The sequence below is a fragment of the Lissotriton helveticus genome, chromosome 3_1, assembly GCF_964261635.1.
Source record: "Lissotriton helveticus chromosome 3_1, aLisHel1.1, whole genome shotgun sequence".
Lineage (NCBI taxonomy): Eukaryota > Metazoa > Chordata > Amphibia > Caudata > Salamandridae > Lissotriton > Lissotriton helveticus.
In genome coordinates, this window is record NC_136061.1 from 63,953,920 (window position 1) to 63,978,157 (window position 24,238).

At 51.6% G+C, this 24,238-nt stretch overlaps 1 protein-coding gene across 3 annotated transcripts in view; it reads left to right on the plus strand.

Annotated features, from left to right (window-relative positions):
- USP37 (ubiquitin specific peptidase 37) overlaps positions 1-24,238 on the plus strand; it is a 396,132-nt gene that overhangs the window by 261,155 nt on the left and 110,739 nt on the right. For all 3 annotated transcript variants that reach the window (XM_078679235.1, XM_078679238.1, XM_078679236.1), the window contains one exon: positions 8,899-8,959. In XM_078679235.1, coding sequence (XP_078535361.1) covers positions 8,899-8,959 — 61 coding nt within the window. The remainder of the gene's footprint in view (positions 1-8,898; positions 8,960-24,238) is intronic.

The window sequence follows — 24,238 nt, forward strand, 5'->3', positions numbered from 1 at the left end:
TGCTACTTGTTTCTAGAGGTTGCTCTGATCCTCACACGGACCACATTTACTTTCTATACCGCAGGCCAAAGACTGCAAGGTATGTTGCACTTAAGTAAGTTTTTGAGAAGTCGTGAAGGGCGATTTTTAATATGGTGTCCAACACTAAGACCAGAAAGGAGGTTTTCTATTTTCTCCAGTGACCGTGATGAGGCGTTATCCTCAACGTCTGAGGAGACCTCAAAAGAGAAGAGAATCTCCTCAGACTCATTCCTCAGGGGAACATCCTGGGAAGGCCCTCAAAAAGACCACTCATGGGTCTTCTGGGCTCACTCTGTGGAAAAGGAGAGTAAAGGACTTGCTTTTGGAGAAAAATCATGTAAAAAAGACGACTTCTGAGCCGTCAAAATCACCTCCTCTGGTCATAGGACCCTTCAGGAAGGCGTCTTCTATACCTCCTGAGGTAAAGACTAAGAAGCCAACATAGTCAACAGGATCGTCGATGAAGGAACCATAATCATTGCCTATTACAGCCTCTTCGTCTACGATGGCCTCGTCTACGATGGCCTCGTCTACGATGGCCTCGTCTACGATGGCCTCGTCTACGATGGCCTCGTCTACGATGGCCTCGTCTACGATGGCCTCGTCTACGACGGCTCGTCTATGACGGCTCGTCTATGACGGCTCGTCTATGACGGCTCGTCTATGACTGCTCGTCGACGACGGCCTCGTCTACGACGGCCTGTTAACAGCGTCGACGATGGCCTCGTCTACGATGGCCTCATCTACGATGGCCTCGTCTACGATGGCCTCGTCTACCATGGCTCGTTGTCGACGGCCTCGTCTACGACGTATCGTCTAGGACGTCGACTACGACAGCCTAGTCTATGACTGCTTGTCTACGACGACAGTCTATGATGCCGATCTCGTCGACGGACTCGTTGACGAGGGAAATTCCGACAATTCTGGAATCTCGTATAATATGGTACAGAGGGCTGCTCAACGTTTTAAGATCTCTATGGTCTCTCGAACAGGTCTGCTTCTTGTATGACTTCACAGAACCTCTCAAGAAGGCAGTAAGGTCAATACCGATTATCCATTACCTATAGTCAGAAGGGGTAAAGGTCATGCAGAACCCCTCCTCTGTATCACCAGTGATCTCTCAGTTGGATAAGAAGTATAGGGCGCCAGATACAGCACCGGCGTGTTTCACAGGACATCCTAAGCCGGACTCCGTGGTTACACAGGCCCAGAAGACCTCCAGGAATCCTTCGGCCCCATTGTCTCTTCCTCCTGACAAGGAGGTAAGAAGAGTGGACAACATTGGGAACAGGTTTTCCTCCATATCGGCAATGACGGTAAAGGCCGCGAACGCCCTAGCGCTCTTGGGATGCTATAATAGGCAATTGTGGGCCCACATAGCCCCATAGCTGTCGGAATTGCCACATTCATCCAAAGAGGAAGTAAAGAGGATTCTGCTAGATGGTGAAGCATCGGCGTCAAACTATAGACTGCGCGATGGATATAGTTATGACAGGGATCCGCCAGTTGGCTGGAGCAGCAGGCTTGCGGCTCCAAGGGTGGCTAAAGGCAGCCTCTTTCCGTCCTGAGGTGCAAACAAAGATTTTGGACATGCCATATGTTAGCCAGTTACTATTTGGCACAAAAGGCTGACGAAGCAGACACTGCTAGAGCTTTGGGCACTCTTCAGTAGAAGAACCAGTCCTTTAGTAGACCTAGAGGAAGACGATAGTCTTCCTACAGAGGAAATTATTCATACAAGTCTTCCTGCCCTTCAGGCCAGAGTAGACCGCAATACCATCAGCGCCAACAGCAAAACAAGCAGTCCTCTTTTGGGAGGTCGTCCTTTCAAGGTAAAGTACAGCGGAAATAACAATCTACGGCTGCTTCTATGAGAGATCTAGATTATGCTACAGAAAGGAGCAATCGTGAGAGTACCTCCATCTCAGAAGGGAAAAGGGTTTTATTCCTGCTTCTTTTGATCCAGAAAAAAGACAAGAAGTGGCGACCAATCTTGGACCTTATTGCCCTCAACAAATTCCTAAGAGGCAGTCGTTTGGCATGGTAACGATCCAGGAGGTCTTGCAACTACTGTAACAGCAGGATTTTAGGGCGTCCCTAGACATACAGGATGCTTACTTCCATATCCCAATTCACAGGAATCACAGAAAGGTATTTGTGATTTGCAGTAGCGGGCAGACACTTGCAGTTTCGCGTTCTGCCCTTCGGGCTCAAGTCTGCACCGCGCATATTCAGGAAATGTCGTACCCCGGTGGCGGCATATTTCAGACAGTGCCATCACCAAGTCTTTCCGTATCTGAATGACTGGCTGGTCAGGGCTCCATCCTTAGACGTGTCCAGGGCTTCCAACGCCTGTTTAAAGCTTTTCGATTGCTTGGGTCTCACCCTCAATCAGGAAAATTCGGTCCTACAACCTTCTCAGTGCATCAGTTTCCTAGGTGCAACCCTGGATACACGGTCAGCAAAAGCTTTCCCATCCAGAGAGGATGAACAAGCCCCTTGCACTAGCTTCTATAGTAGCCTCGAAGAAAGTCTTGACAGTCCGTCGCTTCTTATCCCTCCTGGGTATGATGTCGGCGTGTATCCTCCTGGTTCCTCACTGTCGACTATGAATGAGGAATCTACAGGAGGTGCTCTCGAAGCAGTGGGTCCAATGCACAGGGTCATTCGACGACCACATAAAAGTGAATCCTCAGATGGTCGGAGCCCTGCAATGGTGGATGTCATCTCCAAACCTGTCTCAAGGCTTGTCATTCCTGCTTCCGGCTGCTCCTCATGTTGTCACAACAGGCGCCTCCTTGGAAGGCTGGGGAGCTTTTCTGCTAGAGCTACAGATAAGCGGGTAGTGGTCTCCTATGGAGAAGAAACTACGTATCAATCTGCTCGAACTGCGGGCGGTCTTCCTGGCCCTTCAAGCTTTCCTGCCAAGAATAAAACATTCCCTGGTGCTCATCCGGACAGACAACACCACGACTAAGCACTACCTCAACAAAGAGGGAGGGACCCACTCGCTGACACTCTTGCGAGTTGCAAAAAATAATCTGGAATAAGAGCGGAATATGTCCCAGGCACATACAATGTGCTCACCGACGTGTTGAGCAGGCAGAAAACATCGTCACAAGAGTGGGATCTAGATCAACAAATTATCGACCAGATCTTCTCCAGATGGGGCACGCCGCAAATCGATCTATTTGCGACGACAATGAACGCCAAATGCCCACACTTCGCAAGTTGGCACGCCCAGTTAGGGTCTCTAGGGAATGCATCCTCCATCGCATGGCGCAACGTCATTGCGTACACCATTCCCGATGCCTCAGGAAAATTTAGGTGGAGCCTTGTACTCTAATTTTAATAGCCCCAACTCGGCCGAGGCAACATTGGCTCAGAGCTCCAACGTCTATCCCTGGAGCCGCTGGTCCACCTGCGGCAGTATCTATCTCTGCTTTCAATGAACAATAATAAAGTTCAACATCCGGATCTGAAGTCTCTCAGGTTAGTCGCCTGGCTCCTGAGTTCAGAGAGTTCCACAATCTGAATATTCCACAAGACTGTAGACATTCTTGCCAGAGCAAGGGCGGATAGCACGACCAAGTTGTATTCCCTGAAATGGAAGCGCTTTTGTGTTTGGTGTACAGATCACGGAATTCTGCCTTTCTCCGCATCACTGGAGCAAATATTACCTTATCTATTACATCTGGCACAGTCGGGCCTAGCCCACTCCTCCATTAAAGTACACTTAGCAGCAATATCTCGTTATAAAGAACTTCAACGAGTCCATCGCTCTGGTCAAACGGGTTGAGTAAGCAATTTCTAAAACGATTATACAGATCTTTCCCGCCAGTAAGGATGTTGCCACCTACCTGGCATCTCAATGTGGTTCTTAACTAGCTCATGAAACATCCGTTCAAACCAGTACACAGAGCTGACCTAAAGTATGCCTCGTGGAAATCAGCACTCCTCCTGACGCTCACATCTGCAAGGGGGGGTCAGTGAGCTGCAGGCATTTTCAACCCAGGATCTTTTTCTACAGTTTAATAACGACAGAGTAATCCTGAGAACCAATCCTAGGTTTATCTCAAAAGTCCCGTCGGACTTCCACCTAAATGAACCTGTGGTTCTGCGTTCCTTCTTTCCAAACCCAAGCACGGCAGCTGAGAGATCGCTGCTTTCTTTGGATCTCAAGCGATGCTTGAAGTTTACACTGTCCAAACTAAAACATTCAGTAAATCTAACCAGCTATTAGTAGCTTACAGCAGACCTAGGAAAGGTCTACCGCTTGCCAAGCAGAGCATCTCCAGATGGATATCTGCAGCCATGGCTTTCTGTCATGACCAAGCTGGACAGCCATCGCATTCCAAAGTGAGAGGGCACTCCACGAGAGCTATGTCCACTTCTATAGCTCTTTGCAGGGGTGCCAGTTATTGACATTTGCAGGGCGGTAACATGGAAGTCGCCGCATACCTTCATTAGGCACTACTGCCTGGATACGGAGCTGATGAATGATGCAGCAGTGAGACAATCAGTGTTACGCCATCTTTTCAGTAAGGTGAGCCTTCCTCCGTCCGTCCCTCCATCCTACTCTGGTGTGCACATTTCTTTAGTAATACTTATTGTGGAGGTCTAATGATGGTTCATGCTCGCATGATGTGTCTTATCTGAGGACTTGTATATGCTATTCCATCAGAAATGTGCACTCTGCATTGCTTGCTACTCTGATTCAGGCATGTGAATCTATGCAAGACACCCATAATACTGGATAAGAAATGCGTTACCTGTAACTGCAGTTATCCAGTATTGGTGTCTTTCATAGATCCACATGCAACCCTCCCGCCTCCCCTGGAAGGACTCGCCTAACTCTGTGTCACGCCTACTTGGCTTAGTGCGTACGAAAATCTGAGGGACTGAGGCTCCTGCCAGGAAGGTTCTAGAGGGAGGTGATAGCTGATTGGCTCTTCTCTAGAGTTTGGTCCTTTTTACAAAAGGACATGGATATGTTACTAAGGTGAGGCCTTTAGGCCTACTATTCTCTATGTATGTCTATAAGACATTACTTTTCTATGTACCGGAGACTCCCGTCTCGACGACGGGGAATGATTCAGGCATGTGAATCTATGAAAGACACCAATACTGGATAACTGCAGTTACAGGTAAGTAATGCATTTCATCTCACCTAAGCTGCCGAGGGATCCAGATATCGAAATTTTCGATGTTGGAATCAATTTCTGCGCTCAAAGGACTTCTTTCTTATTCTTTACCAGTCTGAGCCAGTTTTCTAGCCCTTACGGTCCTGGAGATATTGCAGGTTTCAGGTGCGATCACTACTACCCCCCATAACCAACCAGTGGCTTCTGATGTCACCCTGCTCTCCTATCGGTGCATCTATCCATGTGAATGCGCTTCCACCACAATAACTCAACCGTGATTGGTAGTTGGCCTGGCTAAGGTACCTGAACCTTTAATCCGTCTTTGGGGAAATGTAGTGGGAGCTGGCATGCTGTATTGTTTACTGTATTCTCTCCACCTTAAGAGCAAAGAGACCATTTGGGCCATTAACTGTTCCATGGTCATAAGTAAAGCAGACCATCCTAACTGGAAAGTGGGTCACATTTACGTCTCCTTGGGGATTTGTATGAGTGGTGAACCTTTAGGATTAGCTAGTGTATTTTAAAATGGGCCAGTCTTTTTTTGGGGGGTTTTTTTGCACATCGTTTTGACAGATCCTCAATAGAGCAAAGTAAAGATTACATTGCAATATTGCAGTCAATAAACCTAGAAACTGCAGAGATCTAAACACCTAGGAAATGACTACAGCTGTCCAGAGGAAGGCCTCCTAGTATAGCATTTAGCTTTGGGATAGTGTTATAGAAAAAGGAGTTCCTTGTACTGAGAAGCTGCAAAGTCTTTTGGGTCCTCACTCGATCCTTGCAAGTTGTAGCACTTTCTAGGTGTTTTTTTTTATGTTGGCTCTGTTCCATTTACTTGTTTGTTGAAGTAATATTATTTTTCCACTAAAAATGAGTGACATTGAAGTTAATTTGGTCTATTGTCTTATACTGAATCTGAGTTTTTAAGCCTAGGCTAAATTGTAACCACTTGTTCTCACTGCTCTAAGAGTAAAGTTTCTGAATGTTATATCTGGTATTGTGGCCCTGAAGCACCGTTGCTAATTGGTAGTGACCCCGAAAAGGATTCTGTCAAATCAGATTAGTGAAATAAGCCCAAAGGGAACTGTGGTGATCCTTTTTTTTTCTGTGAGTTCCTGAAACCTAAACTAAAGTTTGTGACCCGAACCAAACTATGGCTTGAATGTTTTCATGCTTCGCACTCTATTTTCCATCATACTAGCTTGAGCTGATTGGTAAAGGTAATTAACCTTTTTTTCTTCAAACCGGTCATGTTCTTCTTTTCCCGAAGTGTTTACCTTCCTCCTATCAAAGACCAGGACTTCTGAACTGATGTGTCATCAGTTCAGAAGCTGGGTGCCGTGCTTACTTTAGGCTTTTCTGTGATTTCTTGGCTTTATAAAAAATATACTTTTATTATATCATGGTGGTACGTTGTAGGAATGTGCCCCTTTTTGACATTGTCACCATCACTTTTTGCCTGGAATTTGATGCACTTTTGACTGAAGTGCACTGGGTTTCTGCTAGTACCAGGGCTATTTTCCTTAAACAAGGTAACTGTTCAATTGTACCCCATTTGGCAAGACGTTTAGAACCTTTGTAAGTCTGTAGTAAATGGTACCCCTGTACCTAGGGCATGGGTAGTAAAGAGGGTCCCTAAGGGCTGCAATAATTGGTTTGAGGTATGGACCCAGAGAGTACCTTAAAGATCCCCCTTGAAAACTTAACAGCCTCTTAGTGTGCTGCCTGGTATCTACCAGCCTGCCACCACAGACACATTTGTGACCTGCAGGTGAGAGCCAGAGCTCTGAGGTTAGAAACCATGCCTGTTCTGGCGGGAGGTATTTTTATCTCCTCCCGCAGGATGGCCAGTGATTTAGCATATCCAGGCTAGGGGCTTCAAAGCTCCTACCACTTTTAATATGTGACCCCACAATCGTCCCTCCCTCTCCCCCCCCCCCCTATATTCCCCCCCCCCCAAGACCTGGGAAATGCCATCCCCTGCCCTGGGGCCCATTTGACACCAGGTCAGGTGGGAAATTAGGTATGTTGCTCCACCAGGCTAGTCATACCCTTAAGGTGTGCTCCACAAAGGTCGGATTCAACCATCTTGATTTTGGTGGAATTAGGAACTCTGGAACAGGGTTATGCCCACTCCGTAGAGTAAGTCGTCCTATAGGAGGTGTAGTGACACCAAGGGTAAGTAGCCCCATTGGCTGCTACTCTTCACTCTACTTAACACCCCTAAATTTATTATTTCGATGCCCCCCCCAAACCCCCTGCACCAGGAACTGCGATTCGACTGACTCCAAAAGGAGGACAAAGAAAGCTGAAGAACCCGAGAACAGAGAACTAGTTGTGGACTTTGGCGCCAAAACCTGCCTGCTCCTATTCCAACAATCACCCAAACCCAACTCGTCCTGCAGCTGTGCATCTTCCAAAAGCCTCCGAAGGCTTTCAGCACCTAGTCAACCAGCCAGCATCTCCCTTCAAGTGGAGGAGCCACTTGCCTGCAGGCACTGACAGCGATGTTCCGTACACCAATCTGCTGCCCACTGGGTCCACCGACAATCATCAGGAATAGGTCACCGTTCTCCAGGAGGTCTCCCCACCACGTTTGCCTGTCACAGGTCCCCCAGGAGCCGCCCAACAATAATACCCGATGTACTGGAGGCTGTTGACAGCTCCAAGGCTTGTTTGTGTTTAGTCTGAACACTGCCGCCTGAATATCGAGGGGCTTCACCAGAGGCTCCACAACAGAAGTAGTCTTGCGATGTTTCTTCTCCCTCTTCTGCAGGTGCACTGAACTGTGGAAGGCTCAAATTCCACAACCCGCCGGACAAAACTACTATGCACCCGTGCCCCAAGCCCTAGGCCATTGAAACAGTCAAGAGTTGAGCCTCCTTCTGGTTCTACCGGACTGGTTCCCCCTTTACTGAACTCTTGGTGCTTTCTTTTACCCTGACCCCTATTTACCTCAAGTCCTGAAGATCATTCCTGTAACTTGTTTGCTAGTGACCCTATGTAGTGACTGTTTCTCCCATAGGATGACAATACCATGTTCAAGGCTCGTGCCTCCAATCTAACAGCTGCCATTTTCTATCGGAAAATTTGATCACGTCTAAGTACTTACCTGATTACGAAGGTCTTTGTGTTAAAAACTATATCACTTTTATTTTCTAAATTGGTCTCTAGTTTCTTCTTGAGTCTCATTTATTGACTGTGTGCAACAAATTGGTAACAGTACTCTCTAATATGCCTAAACTACTTTCCCACACTATAACAAAAAGCATTTGGGATTTGTTTTAAAGACATAAGCCGTGTAAGCCAACAAGGGTGTCTGGGCTTTCTATATAGTGTACCTCAGTTTAGTACAAGACATAAAAAGCCAGCTTCACATGTACCAATGCTAAAGTTTGAGAAGATATGGCGTAACGGCCAGAGCTACAGACTTTGGATATGAGGAACCTGGTTCGAGTCTTGGTGTCCGCTCAACAACTTGTGATTCTGGGCAAATAATTTAATCTCCCTGTGCCTACAAAAAAGTGATCGTGTCCTTGTGTAATGGAACTGGTGCTGATATAAAACACTCCAATACCTTCGGGTCAAGTTTGCACTGTATAAAACTATACACATTAGATACAGTTTAACCTGTGTATATTTTCTTATGAACCTTTTAAACCTGCACTATTCATAATGAAGTTTTTATCTGTAGAACAAACACTTCAGATTCTTCCTTCTAACCCTCGAACAGGAAATACAGGCCCAAAAAGAAGTTGATGATTTGAAAAGAGCGAAAGAGTTGAGTCTTCAAGGTGAGACATGATTTACTATAGTTCTTTCAATTTGTTTTGTATAATTAACAGCCTAGATCCTTTCACTACTGCACATTTTCTGTTAGAATGTTAATTTGAGCTTTATTGAAATTGCACCCTGTTGAAACTGAGATTTCTCCTGTGCTCAGCGAAATCTAGCTCTGTTGAATTTACTGTACTGCTCGATTAGGCATTGTCGGCACTCCACAAATTTGCAATTTGCATGAAGTCACAACTTACCAACTATATCTAACTTTGGAAAATAAAATTAATTAATTTTTGCATGGCCTCTCTATTCCTGATGCATTGACTAATGCAAATTCTACCACAAAGTATCTTGATTGATCATTATTAGGACTCCCAGTTTTATGGTATTTATTTTTTTGCCATTTCCGTCTGTATTTATCCATATTTATTTTTGGGGCATTTTTTCTGTATTTATTCACATTTATTTTTCCACACGCAAAAGACGACGCTACAGCTAGTATTTTTCCATGTTTATTTAAAGTGCATGATGATTTTCAGTAATATATATATATAAATCAATGCTCCTGTGTTACAAAAATATTGAAAACACACCTCACTACCCCAGAATAATCTATGTAAACACATTTAGAATTTGAAGGAGTGTTCCTGTGCGCTCTAATGGCCTGGCAAAAGAGGGCACAAAAAGCTGAAACACATGCTGGTTCCATATTAAAAGGAAATTACATAAACTGTAGTTAAGCACTCTTTTTTTTTTTTCTTCTTTTCAAAAACCTTTATTGCACTTTCGCAATGTACGCAGCCATAGGCCTACAACCCAGTGGGCCGGCCGCGAAATCAGCACGACAAGTATTGAGCAGCATCAGAGTGTCTCTTTTCGGCCGCCCTGCGACATGGGCCGTGAAGTGTCAACTGTACGAAAGTGCATAAGTCGCAGCAGCACAATGATCTAGTGTGTCTCGGTTTCAGTTTTTATAACATTGATCAACTCAACAACAAAGAAACCACATTAAGGTCATCAGTGAACTCAGCATTTAACAGCAACTGTGTCCGGTATTGCTCCCGTTGAGGAAAGCGGTGTCTATGCACCTGTTAGCGGTTAGGGCCTCGGTGTCTAAGCCTGTGTGTGGTCACGTGTGCATGTTCCCACCGGGGTAGTGTAGTGTCAGTCCCACCTGCCGCCCACTCGTTGTGTCTCGATCCCACCCATCCCTCCCTGTGTCATTCCACTCCCCATGCCCACTGCTAGGGTCCCTCAGTCATCTTCCTCGTCATCATCTGATGTCAGTGCGTCTTCCTCCGGTAGGAGGTCACAGATCTCCCCCCTGTAAGTATTCCATGGGGACCATATCTTATTCCATTTCCTCGGGCAAGCCCGGCTAGCATAGACCGCCCTTTCTGTTATCATCACCCTGTCCATATTCATGCACCATTGTGTTTTTGTCGGTATCTCCACCGCTCCCCATTTTTGCGCTATATCACGCTTCGCAACCATTATGCCCAGGGTAGCCCATTGTTGCCCACACCTGGACAGATCGTTGGGTCCCCACACATTCAGCAAACATTTTCGCGGCTCCGGGACCAACTAGGTCCCCACCGTCTGTGACACCGTACGCATTACTCGCTTCCAGTAGTCGTGAATGGGTGGGCAATCCCACATCGTGTGGAGGAATGTGCCCTCTTCACCACAGCCACGGAGACCGTATGGGTGGGGAGCCCGGCGTAGGAGGTGTAGTAGCGTACGAGTGTAGTACACCCTGTGGAGGATCTTTAATTGTACCAGTCGAAACCTAGCCGAGATGCCTACCTCCTTAGGTGACGCCAGTGCTGCATTCCATTCATTCTTGCCCCTAGCGTCAACGTCCCCCTCCCATTTTTCCTTCAGGACCGTCATGGGGTCTGGCAAGTTATTGAGCAATTTGCGGTAGACTAGGGACGTCGCCCGCTCTGGCATGAATTCCGTGAGAAGTTGATCCTCGAGTGGAGAGGCCTCTGGGACCTCCGTCTCGGGGGGAATGGCCAGAAGTAGTGCATGCCGAATCTGGACATATTTGAACAACTCTCGAGTTCCCAGTTCGTAGTGCTCCCTCAGCTGCTCAAAGGGGACCACCGTACCACGTTCCCACAGGTCACCCACCGTGGATATCCCTATGGTATCCCATTGCGAGAAACCCTTGCTGTTCTGCAGGTTTCCCAGTGCCCGTGAGTCCCTCAGTGAAGTGAGTTTGGTTATTTTACCTTTCCATCCCAGGGCTGTCTGTGCCGTATGCCATACCATTGCTGTCAGTTTCGTGGGACCCACCAGAGTGCATACCTTTCGTTGGTCATATAGAGGGGCAAGTAAAGTGTTTGAGCCCAATTGCGCCCTGTCTGCTTGGAATGCCGGGTCGCTCTGGGGGGCATGAAGCCATTGATTTATGGGCTTCAAGTGCGCCGCCCAGTAGTACAGTTTCAAATTAGGCAGCGCAATCCCCCCGTCGTACCACCCCCTGTGCATTTTCACCTGCGCAATGCGCGACGGACGATTACTCCACAAGAGGCCAGCCACCAAAGCCGACACTTTCCTGAAGTAGCCTGGGTCTACCGGGTACGGCTTATTGTCTAGAATGTATAAAAAACGGGGCAGAGACATCATCTTGTAGAGTGCTGCCTTACCCAACATGGTCAGTGGTAGCCCTTCCCAATACGCAACGTCTTGTTTAAGCCTCTCTAAAGGTGGTAGTAAGTTCTTCCGGGTAAATTCCAACTGATCCAGGGTAACATGGAGTTCGAGGCATGTGGGCTGCTAAATTCATATCTTAGCATTAGATCGCCGCCTAGTGTTGGGCTCGGATGATTGCACATTGTTGTCCTGGAAGAGTCTTCGAAGTATCCTGAGATAGGTGGCTCCTCCCCTGGACTACAGTGCGCATGGGCATCGGCTCCATCCCCAGATTGTTTTTTTCCGCCATTGGGTTCGGATGTGGTTTCGACGTCTTACTGTCGGAACCAAGTAAAACTATCTTTTACCGGCCAAAAGGCCTCGATTTTCTTGCGTCGGTATTGTCTGCGCTCGGTCTCGAGTCTTCCGTCTCTTGAAGCCGGAATAAGCGGAGTTTTCTTCGCTTTCTAAACTTTGAGGCCTTCTCATCGCGACACGACTGCAAGCCTTTACGGACATGGAGCGGAGCCCGTTCAAGTACTGCCCGCTCTGTGGGTCTAAGTACCCACACATCGATCTACACCCTGTGTGTAACAAGTGCCTTTCACCGGACCACGACGACGGCAAGTGCAAGGCCTGTGCACAGTTCCGCTCCAAGAAAACTCTCAAGCTTCGGCGCGCGGTGCGCTTGGAAGCTAGGCAAGCGGCCCCGGATCCGGAGAACATCTTCGGCGACCCGGAAGAAGAGGTCCAGGGTCACCTTCTACAAATCTCCCCCTCACAGTCGGAGGTCGAGGCGGATCCGGGTGACGACGACGGAGTCGCGGGTCCGGTCCTCGAGTACGTCGAAGAGGTAGGAGACGACGATGAAATTTATGGGGCCGCGGCGGACAGCTCTGCGGACGAGCTCTGCCCCGAAAGTTTCGAGGACGACCGGGACACGGGATCGCCTGTCGGCCTTACCCTGGACCCGTTGCCGCAAGCCACAGCCCCGCCTTCAGGCCCGGCTTCGGACTCACTTGCTGGGCACGATGTTTCGAAACCGAAACTGAAACCGTCGGGGTCGTCAACACCTAAAATGGCCGACCCGAAATCGAAACTGAAACCAAAGGACTCGAGTGTTCCTAAGATGGCTGCCGTGCCTGTGAAGAAGTCGGTGCCCGTCACCTCCGGTCCGCAGAAGCCGAGGAAGTCGGTCGATTCCGACGCTCCGAAATCGAAGCCGACGCCCGATGAAGGGGCCCCCAAGAAAGATAGTCGGCTCGGATCAACGGCTCCGGCGCCGTCCAAGCCCGCCAAGGTCGGCTCCAAAGAGGCTACGCCCAAGAAGTCGGCGCACCGGCCTCAAGATTCGGAGGACCCGAAGAAGGTTTCCGCGCCCAAACCGCACAAGGCCCGCGAGGGCGTCGGATCCGAGGGACCGCTCAAAGCATCCTTGTCGGCGACAAAACCAACTGGCAGTGTACCGTCCCCTATTGCGGAGTCACTGCAGAGAATCAGGGAGAAGGCCCTTGCTCCATCGGCTCCGATGCCATCACCGCAGCCGCAAAAGGACGCTCCGGCTAAGCCTTCGGGGAAACTCCTTTTTCTCTTGCCACCTAAGGAGGCGCCGAAAGCGTTTTCGACGAAATCGGCTCCGAAGCAGGTTTCCTCACTGCCAGACCCTCTTCCACGTCGTGTACTCGAATCGGTGGACGATTCAGAGCATTTCATCGATGCTGCCACCGGCAAGCTGACCCTCTATAAAAGGAAGATCACTTCGGAGCCGGTGGACCCCTACGTCATCCCGTTGAAGAAGAAGAGGGTGCCCCTTGACGCCGTAGGCCTCACGGAGCCGATTCAGCCTCCTCCAAGACGGAGCCCTACTCCCTCCCCAGAGCACTCTGTGGGTGGGGAAGATGATGAGGATGAACAGTACAATTTCCCCATCGATGACCCTGATGTACAACCAGATTCATACGACGACTCTGGTGACCAAAACACCCAGGGGGCGGGCCAAGACCCGCAGACCTTTAATGCACGTGCATCCCCGACTGAGGACTCAGCAGGATTTCATGCACTAATTGAACGGGCGGCGGCCAATCATGATGTGGACATGCATGCCGACCCGGTTGAGGAAGACTTCCTTTTTGACACCTTTGCCATATCTGAGAGGACAGTAAAAACACTTCCTATGCTGAAAGGTGTTCTCAAACATGCTGGAGACATTTTTAAGGAGCCTACGAGGGCTAGAGTGGTCAACCCTCGCATTGAAAAGAAGTACAGGCCTGCTCCTGCGGACCCCGTCTACATCCGGGGACAGTTGCCACTGGACTCTCTTGTGGTTGCCAATGCCAGGAAACGTGCCAACTCCCAGACAACGGGTGAAGCTCCTCCCCCGGACAAGGAGTCCAAAGTGCTTGAGGCAGGAGGCAAAAGAGTGGCTGCACAGGCGGCAAACTTTTGGCGCATCGCAAATACACAGGCGCTCCTGGCGCGTTATGATAGGGCGCACTACGACACCCTAGAACAAATTATACAACACCTGCCCCCACAGTTCCAAGAAGGCACCAAGATGCTTATTGAGGAAGGGAAGCTAATATCAAACGCAGCCATCAAGTGTGCACTTGACGCTGCGGACACAGCTGCTAGGGCTATCAACACTAGCGTTATGCTGAGAAGACAAGCCTGGCTCCGCATCTCAGGGTTCAAGCAGGATATTCAGACGACAATTCTGAATCAGCCGGTCAATCCTGATAGTCTGTTTGGTCCGGATGTTGACACCACCTTAGAGAAGATAAAGAAGGACACGGAAACTGCTAAATCTATGGGGGCTCTGCAGTCCCAACAGTTTCGTGGCGGCAATTTTCGTCGCTCAGGTGCACGTGGAGTCACCAGAGGACAGATGGGTCAACAATCCCAGTTCTCCAAAGGTGGGGCGCAAGCCTCGTTCACTAAGCAGACCAAGGGAGGTTATAGGAACAACAGCAACAGAGGTCGCGGCAGAGGAAACAACAGCTCCCGCACCTCTACTCCAAGCAAACAGTGACTCTCTGTCACTGCCCCCCGACCACCTAACACCTGTCGGGGGGAGACTGCAGCAGTTCCTGCCCGTCTGGAGAAACATCACCACGGACAGGTGGGTGCTACAATTAGTTCAGTATGGTTATTGCCTAGAGTTGAAGTCCACTCCACCCAACATCCCACCAAGGCAAAGGCCTATGTCCGCAGAGCACTTGCACTTATTGCAGCAGGAAGTAGTGGCGATGCTGCAAAAAGGCGCAATCGAGCTCGTGCCGGTGGGGGAGGAAGGCACAGGGGTATATTCCCTGTACTTCCTTATTCCAAAGAAGGACGGTTCTCTCAGGCCCATTCTCGATCTACGTCCCCTCAACCTGTACATACTATCGGAACATTTCCACATGCTTACACTGCAGCAGATTCTTCCCTTGCTAAACCAGGGAGACTTCTTAGCAACCTTAGATCTCAAGGATGCTTATTTCCATATTCCACTACACCCGTCACACAGGAAATATCTCAGGTTCACTATTCAAGGCAGGCACTACCAGTTCAAAGTCCTACCCTTCGGAGTCACGACAGCCCCGAGGGTGTTCACCAAGTGTCTAGCGACAGTGGCGGCGCACCTCAGGAGGCAGAATATCCATGTCTACCCCTACCTAGACGACTGGCTCGTACAAGCCAAGTCGGAGCAACGGTGCGCCGCAGACATGTCGACTACAATTCGCCTGCTTCACGATCTGGGTTTCTCCCTGAACTACCCAAAATCGCATCTCCAGCCGGCACATGTCCGGCAGTTCCTGGGTGCTACGATCAACACCCTGACAGCCATGGCTCAGCCAAACCAAGTCAGAATCGACAGCATTCAGTCGCTGATCCAACGATTCAGACCGCAACACTCCCTGCCAGCGAGAGTGTTCATGCAGTTGATAGGCATGATGGCCTCCTGCATCTTCATAGTCCCTCACGCACGGCTGCATATGCGCCCGCTCCAGGAGTGCTTAGCGAATCAGTGGACACAGGCTCGTGGGCAATTGACAGACCTAGTGTTGGTTACCAGTCGGGCATACGACTCTCTGCATTGGTGGACTCCACACAACCTTTGCAAGGGCCGACTGTTCCAAGAGCCTGTGCCGCAGATTATCCTGACAACGGACGCATCTCTCCAGGGATGGGGAGCTCATGTGCTCACTTACACAGTGCAGGGACTATGGACGACGCAGCAACAGAAGATGCACATCAACTATCTGGAACTGATGGCAATCTTCATGGCGCTCAAGTCCTTCATTGTACATCTGAGCAACAAGGTCGTGCTAGTCCGGACGGACAACATGACCGCGATGTACTACATTCAAAAGCAGGGAGGCACCCACTCGCCACAGCTGTCTCATCTGGCTCAGAGCATGTGGAAGTGGGCCATTCAGAGGAACATCTTCCTCATGGCAGAACACCTCCCGGGCAAGGACAATCAGATGGCGGATCTGCTCAGCAGATACAGCCATCAGATGCACGAGTGGGAGATACACCCTTCTGTTCTCCACCCGTTCTTCCAAAAGTGGGGTCATCCGGAGATAGACCTGTTCGCAACAAAGGAGAACGCAAAATGCCGACTCTTTGCCGCCAGGTTCCCTCACCCACAGTCGCAGGGGAATGCGATATGGATGAACTGGTCAGGCAAATTTGCATACGCTTTTCCGCCAGCCCCTCTAATACCGCTGGTCGCAAGAAAGCTAAGGCAGCACTCCTTGACTCTCGTCCTGGTTGCTCCAACGTGGGCGCGCCAAGCTTGGTACACCACGTTCCTCGAACTCTCGGTGGTGCCGCATCAAAGACTGCGCCTCACACCCAGTCTTTTGACGCAGAACCATGGAGACATTCAGCATCCAGATCCACGACAGCTCAACCTGGCGATCTGGCTCCTGAAGTCCTAGAGTTTGGATACCTTAACCTACCTCCAGAATGCATGAGTATCATCAAGGAGGCGAGGAAACCTACTACTAGAGCATGCTATGCTGCTAAGTGGAAGCGTTTTGTCATCTACTGTACGTCCAATGACATCAACCCGCTAGATGCATCTATTCCCAACATCATCTGTTATCTGTTACATCTCTACAAGTGCAATCTGGCGTACACTTCCATTAGGATACATCTCTCAGCCATAGCGGCTTATCTTCAGAACAGGCAGCACCTCTCTGTCTTCAGGGTGCCCGCCATTAAAGCCTTCCTTGAAGGTCTGAAGAGAGTCATTCCCCCAAGAACTCCACCAGCTCCGGTGTGGAACCTCAACGTCGTTCTCACCAGACTGATGGGGCCACCATTTGAGCCACTGCACTCGTGTGAGCTCCAATTCCTTACGTGGAAAGTGGCCTTTCTGATAGCTATTACGTCTCTGAGGCGTGTCAGTGAGCTGCAAGCGCTCACCATACAAGAGCCGTTCATTCAAATTCACCCAAATAGGGTGGTGCTACGCACTAACCCTAAATTCCTTCCTAAGGTGGTGTCACAGTTTCATCTTAATCAAACTATTGACTTGCCAGCATTTTTTCAAAACCCGCAAACGGTGGCGGAAAGAATGCTCCATACCTTAGATGTACGGAGGGCGTTGATGTACTACATAGACAGAACACAACCCTTTAGAAAGACAAAACAACTCTTTGTTGCCTTCGCACCACAACACAAAGGCAACCCAATTTCTAAAGCAGGGATAGCCAGGTGGATTGTTAAGTGCATCCAGATATGTTATCAGAAAGCCAAGCGCACTTTAACAATACCCCCCAGAGCGCACTCCACACGCAAACTGGGGGCATCCATGGCTTTCCTAGGGAACATTCCTTTAGAGGATATTTGCAGAGCAGCCACGTGGGTCACACCACATACCTTCACAAAACACTACTGTGTTGATGTGCATTCCAAGCAGCAAGCAGCTGTAGGACAGGCTGTTCTCAAGACACTTTTTCAGGTTTCTGCAGCTGGCACGGGCAACCGCCGCTGATGGAGGGACTGCTATGTATTCTATGCTAAGATATGAATTTAGCAGCCCACATGCCTCGAACTGAATATGCTACTTACCAGTATGCATCTGTTCTTGGCATGTAGGGCTGCTAACATTCATATCGCCCGCCCTCCTCCCCGGTGCCTGTCGCAGCTGCAGATATACTATTGTATTTATTCATTAGCATGGACATCCTTTACACTTTCACTCCATCTCCTGCCACAATGGCGAAAAACAATCTGGGGATGGAGCCGATGCCCATGCGCACTGTAGTCCAGGGGAGGAGCCACCTATCTCAGGATACTTCGAAGACTCTTCCAGGACAACAATGTGCAATCATCCGAGCCCAACACTAGGCGGCGATCTAATGCTAAGATATGAATGTTAGCAGCCCTACATGCCAAGAACAGATGCATACTGGTAAGTAGCATATTCATTCCCAAATATTTAAAGGAGGAGCCGGCTACCTGTAAGGGGCAGCCTGCGTCGAAAGCCGGAGCTGGGCCTTTCAAGACATATAGCTCCGATTTCGCCCAATTCAGCTTGTATCCCGAGACTTTCCCGAGGTCATCACAAAGGGCCAGCAGCGCCGGAACTCCGCATCCCGGATCAGTCAAGTACACTAACATATCGACCGCGTACAGTGAGAGGCGGTCCTCCCATCCCTCTGCCCAGGATATTCCTTTCAGCAGTGAAGTAGTTCGTATTAGGTTCGCTAAAGGTTCCAAGGCGATTGCGAAGAGCAACGGTGAGAGAGGGCAACCCTGTCGGGTGCCTCTCTTCAACGGGAATGTCCGCGAAATGTGGCCATTCGCTACCACATGCGCCACCGGTATGGTATAGAGCAGTCTAACCCACGCTATGAATCTGGGTCCGAAACCCATACGCGCCAGGACCTCAAACAAATAATTCCATTCTACCAAATCAAAGGCCATCTTCGCATCGAGTGCCAGTATGACCGCCGGTTCAGGGATCGATTCTGCCCTCGCCAGCACCCCGTGTACGCTGCGCAAATTCATTGCCGTGTTCCTATGTGGCATGAACCTGGATTGATCGGGATGTATAAGATCAGGTAGATGAGCCATCAGCCGAGTAGCTAGGAGTTTGGCCAGTATCTTAACCTCTGCGTTAAGCAGAGAAATAGGGCGGTAGGAATTGCACTCCTCCGTTAGCTTCCCAGGCTTGAGGATTGCGACGATAGTCGCCACTCTTTGGTCATGGGGAAGTTCGCCCTTCTCCAAGCATTCTGTGTACATATCAAGTAGGTATTTGCTCAGCCTCTCCGACGTGGCTTGGTACCATTCTATCGGGATGCCGTTCGGCCCAAGCGCCTTTCCAGTTTTTAACGCTCGTATGGCCCCCTGTATTTCTTCCTTAGTGATATCGGCATCTAGATCCGCCGCACTCTCCGGCTGTAGCGGTTTCATTTGGATGGAGTCTAGTGCTGCCCTGGCCGTGTCAACAGATACTTCCCCGTCCGGCGTGTACACCTCCTCGAAGTGATCTGCAAGTGTCTACTATGAGTTCGGGACTCGTATGAACCACCCCTCTTCCGTATTTCAGTCTCTGGATACCTCTGGAGCTCCCTCCCCGCTTGTCTAGCCATGCCAGCATCCTACCAGCCTTGTCTCCTATGTCGTAGATTCTGTGCTGCGTATCAGTTATTTGCCCCCTTACTTGATGACGTAAATGTTCCGAGTACATTTGTTGCTGAATGTGTAGGGTACGTGACGTTTCAGGCCCTGGGTGTTGTTCGTGCGCTACCGTAGCTTCCCCCAGCTCCAGCTCTAAAGTAGCTAGGTCGGCCGCCTTTTCCCGTTTGTGACCTGCAATTGAAAAAATGGCATGGCCCCTAAGCACTGTCTTATATGCCTCCCACAAGGTCGCTGCTGAAGATACCGACGTTGCATTCTCCTCGAAATAGTGCGCCGTCGCAGTCTTGAGTGCCTTCCTGACCTTGGGAATCTTAAGATTTGCAGCCTGTATGGGATAAATCGGTCTACGTGACTTTTCTTGGGTGGAGATCGTCAGGGAGACAGGTGAATGGTCCAATATGCCTCTAGGGCGGATATCTACGCTCTCTACGTGCTGGATGCCATCTCCCAGTGTCAGAAAATAGTCAATCCTCGACAAACTATTGTGCACAGTGGAATGGAAGGTGTATTGCTTCTCTTGAGGGTGCGCATAGCACCACACATCCACCAGACCCAGAGCGGTTAGGAACCGTTGAAATCGGGAGGGGCCACCTGTCGGGGCTATCGCTGGGAATTTATCTATCAGGGTGTCTATTGTGGCATTGAAGTCCCCCCCCCCCCCCCAAGTATAACCTCCCCCTCGGGTAGGGTTAAAAGGAAATCTCCTAGTGCCGGTAACATGACCGAGTGGCGCCGGAGGGATATAAACTGATACCACATTAATGAGTCGCCCCTCCCACTGTCCCTGCAGTGCTGCAAAACATCCCTGCCCATCAACCTTTGTGCCCAGTGGTATGAATTGTGAGGAATTCTTGAGTAGGATGCCTGTTCCCCTGGATCCCGTGGTGAACTCAGAATGGACTACCATTTTGTAACCCCTCCTGTCTGAGGCCTTGGTCGTCCCCCCCCCCCACCCCCCCGTCAGGTGAGTCTCTTGGAGTGCTAGGGTCAGCCCCCGTGTTTTTAAGGCAGTAAGCACCAGCCCGCGCTTGACCTTATCCCCCATCCCTCTCACATTCCATGACAGCATGCGGAGCGGTGCGCCCTGTGTCATCGGCTCCTCTCCCTCTACACTACCTGCTGTGTAATCGGCCATTGATCATCTTAAGGTGCAGTGTATGAATGTCGTGCCCCGTGTCACATGCGCTTCCCCCATCCCCACCCGGTAAGCAGTGTAAATAGTCAGGTGCACTTCGTGACCCTGCATGTGGTAATGTCAGTCCCTCCAGTGCTTGCCCATCGCACCCTTCGGCCCAAATATCTCTGTACTTCCTGTCATTCAAGCAACTCAACGGTAATGCATTATGTCCAGACCTCACTTGTGGATTTCCAACAACTACTAAACTCCCCCCCCTCTTCCCCCTTCCCCCCCTCCTCCCTGCCTCCCTGCATAACAGACCTTGAACTGCCCGCCTCCCCAACTGTGCAGAGCGCTTGACCCTTCCCACAACCAGAGTACTTGCGTGTCAGGGGGAGAGCGTCTCCCCGGGCAGGCGACATCCCTGCACTCTTCCGGGCGACCCATTCCAGCGCCCAACAGCGACTGCTATTCAAATAGTACATGCAGGGGAATGGCAGCGGCCATCCGTGTCCCTGGTTGCCTGGGTCATTCTCCGCCGTCTGCTGCAGTCAGGGCTCGTGTCGGCGATCTTCCTGCACCCCCCCTGCTCGACGTCTGCGACCCGGTCCGGCTGCCGTCTCGGTGTCCGTGGTTCGTTCTATGTGTCCTGCGTGGAGGTCCTGTCGTGCGCTATCCCTCGTGCCAGTCCCTTGCCACATCTGGGGTATCGAAGAACCAGACCTTTTTGTCAGCAACTACGCGTAGTCGTGCTGGAAACAGCATCGAGTAGGGTAATTCCTTATCTGAAAGAAACAGGTTAGTATTAGATTCCTTACCTTAGAATATCCCCAGGCGTCAGTCTGGATCCGGAAACTTTTGCGTAGCAGTACCCCTGCGTGTCGGTAGGCGTCGTCTGCAGGCGTCTCCTGCGGCTCCGCGTCCGTCGTCGGCGTCGTGCGCCGTGATGACGTCGCTGGAGTATATAGACGCCGCCTCCGCGCGCTGACGTCAGTTCTTCTTTTTTCCGCGCCAGTTAGCGCAGATCCGAAGAGCAGTACTCCGGTCTTTTGACCAAAGTTTTTTGATTCTTTCTAACTCTAAGGTGCCGATAGGATGCCCGTGTTTAAGAATTGTGACGGGTGTGACCGCACGATGTCGGTCACGGACCATCACCGACTCTGCCTCCGGTGCCTGGGCGCGGACCACGACGACCTTGACGAGTAAGGCTAGACGGGAGCGGTCCCGCAGCTACTCGAGCTCCGGGTGTCGGCCCCGCGTCAGGAGCGGTCCCGGTCCGGCCGGAGGTCGAGGGAGCGGTCGAGGGAGCGGTCGCGGAGCCACCACGAGCGCTCCGGAAGTCGTCACCATTCCTCTGGTTCCTCAGGTAAGAGGCACAAGAAGTCGGGGCGTCGTCATCGTACCCCCGACTCACCCCGACGCTCGCGCAATGCGGCCGGGGGTTCGGGTGGCCCCACCCCCGCGGCTCCGCGTGGGTCGCCGGCGCTGCCTGCTCCATACCCGACGGTCCCTGGGCAAGGCGCGTCACGCGAGGAGATAGAGGAGTTCCTCATGGCCATGAAGGCGCTGTCTCCACCGCCGGGGCCTACGGCGCCTGCGGGCCCGGTGGTCCTGTCCGGGGGCCCGAGCGGTTCGGGTGCTCCTGCCCCGACGCCGTCGGGTGCTCCGGCCCCGACGCCGCCGGCGGCTCCGGCCCTGGCGCCGCTGGGCCCTTCAGGGTCGACGCCGGCTGGTCCACCGGCCTCTCCGGCGCCGATTCCATCGGGGCAACCCATGGTGCCGCCTCCGCGCGGCGCCACCCCCATTCCCTCTCCTACTCCGGACGCGGAGTCGGACCGGCGTCGTCCGACGCCGAGTCCGGCGCCGATGGGGCCCATTGACCCCGAGGAGCCGGTCTACATCATTGACTCAGAATATGGTGAGGATGCAGATTATGGAGAGGGTTGGAGGGGTCTGAGGACCCTCTGTCACGCGAGTGTCAGTACGACGTGGACTGGACAGGTGACTTGGGTGATGCCAGTGGTCTGGACGATTCTCCTAACCCTGGTTTTGTCTCGCCTCCTACTGTGGCCTCGGAGGCTGGGGCTGCTTATTCAGTGGTGTTGATGAGGGCTGCCAAGGCCTTGCGCCTTGAGCTCCCCGTCGCGGTCGTGAGGCCTAACATCCTCACTGAGGTCTTCAAACCGCAGTCATGCCCACAGGAGCCTCTGCTGCCGTTCAACGAAGCCTTGACAGACGTTCTTTTGGGCACGCGGTCCAGGCCCGCTTCAGGTTCTCCTGTTGATACGAACGTGGCCAGACGCCACCGTCCGTGTCCGGATGACCCCAAGTTCCTGTCCACCCATCCCACCCCTGAGAGTCTGGTGATCCAGGCCTCGACTTCCCAAACCGCATTCCCGTCGGCCCCGCCCGACCGGGAATCTAAGAGGTACGACCAGTATGGGAAGGTCTTCTCGTCCCTGAGTCTGGGACTGCGGTCTTGCAACACCGCATGCTTCTTGGGCCGCTACACCCACTCTCTGTGGGATACGGTCGCGGAGTGTCTGCCACAATGCCCGCAGGAGGTACGGGCAAAGCTCGGTCAGGCTATGATTGAAGGCAGAGACGCAGCACGATATTCCATCAGGTGTGGTCTCGATACGACCGACTCGCTAGGCAGAGCGATGTCCACGACGGTGGCGATTCGTCGCCACGCCTGGCTGAGATCCGCCAACTTTTCGCCGGATGTCCAAAATACTTTGATGGCCATGCCGTTCGATGGCAGTCGCCTGTTTGGCGACAAAGCGGACCACGCGCTGGAGCGCTTCAAGGACTCCAGGGTCACGGCCAAGTCCTTGGGTCTCTCGACCCAGCGCCAGCAAACGGGTTCGTTTCGCTCCTTTTGTGGCCACGGAAGGGGCGGTCCCACACGTGCTGCCAGCCACGCACCGCAGAACACTTCTCAACGCGGTGGCGGCCGTGGATTCTGCCGTGGAGGCGGTCGGGGACAGCGGCGAGGTCAGGCCACACCTCCCCCCGCAGCATCAGCCTCCAAATCCTCCTAGTCCGAGCTTTCAGGCCCATGTGACGCCAGTGGGTGGCAGGGTTCGCCATCACCACTCCCGCTGGCGCACCGTCACATCGGACAGGTGGGTGCTGCAGCTCGTCCGAAGGGGCTACTCCCTCCCCTTCGAGAGCACTCCTCCAGCCATGCCACCGCAGAACCACCGTGTGTCGGGGGACCACTTGACACTTCTGCAGGAGGAAGTTACGGCCCTCTTGGCCAAGGGGGCCATCGAGCGCGTTCCTGGGCCAGAAGTAGGGTGTGGTTGCTATTCCCACTACTTTCTGGTACCCAAGAAGGACAAGGGGGGCCTACGTCCTATCTTGGACCTACGGAACGTCAACGGCTTCCTCCGGAAGGAGAAGTTCAAGATGTTGACTTTGGCTCAGGTCTTGGCTGCTCTGGACCCACAAGACTGGATGGTGGCGTTGGATTTGCAGGACGCGTATTTTCACATCCCCGTCCTGCCGGCCCACCGACGTTACCTGCGGTTCACGGTAGGCCATGAGCACTTTCAGTTTATCGTGCTCCCATTCGGCCTTACCAGCGCCCCACGGGTGTTCACGAAAGTGATGGCGGTGGTCGCAGCTCATCTGCGCCGGTTAGGGGTTTCAGTCTTCCCCTACCTCGACGACTGGTTGTTGAAGGCGGGCTCGCCTCAGACAGTCGTCCACCACCTTCAGATGACGGCAGACCTCCTGCACGAGCTGGGGTTTTCCATCAATGTGCCGAAATCACACCTGTGTCCCTCTCAAAAGCTCCTTTTCATCGGAGCGGTTCTCGACTCGGCACAGTTTCGGGTTTATCCCCTGGAACGGCGGGTCCGGGATATTCAGGCTCTGATTCCGA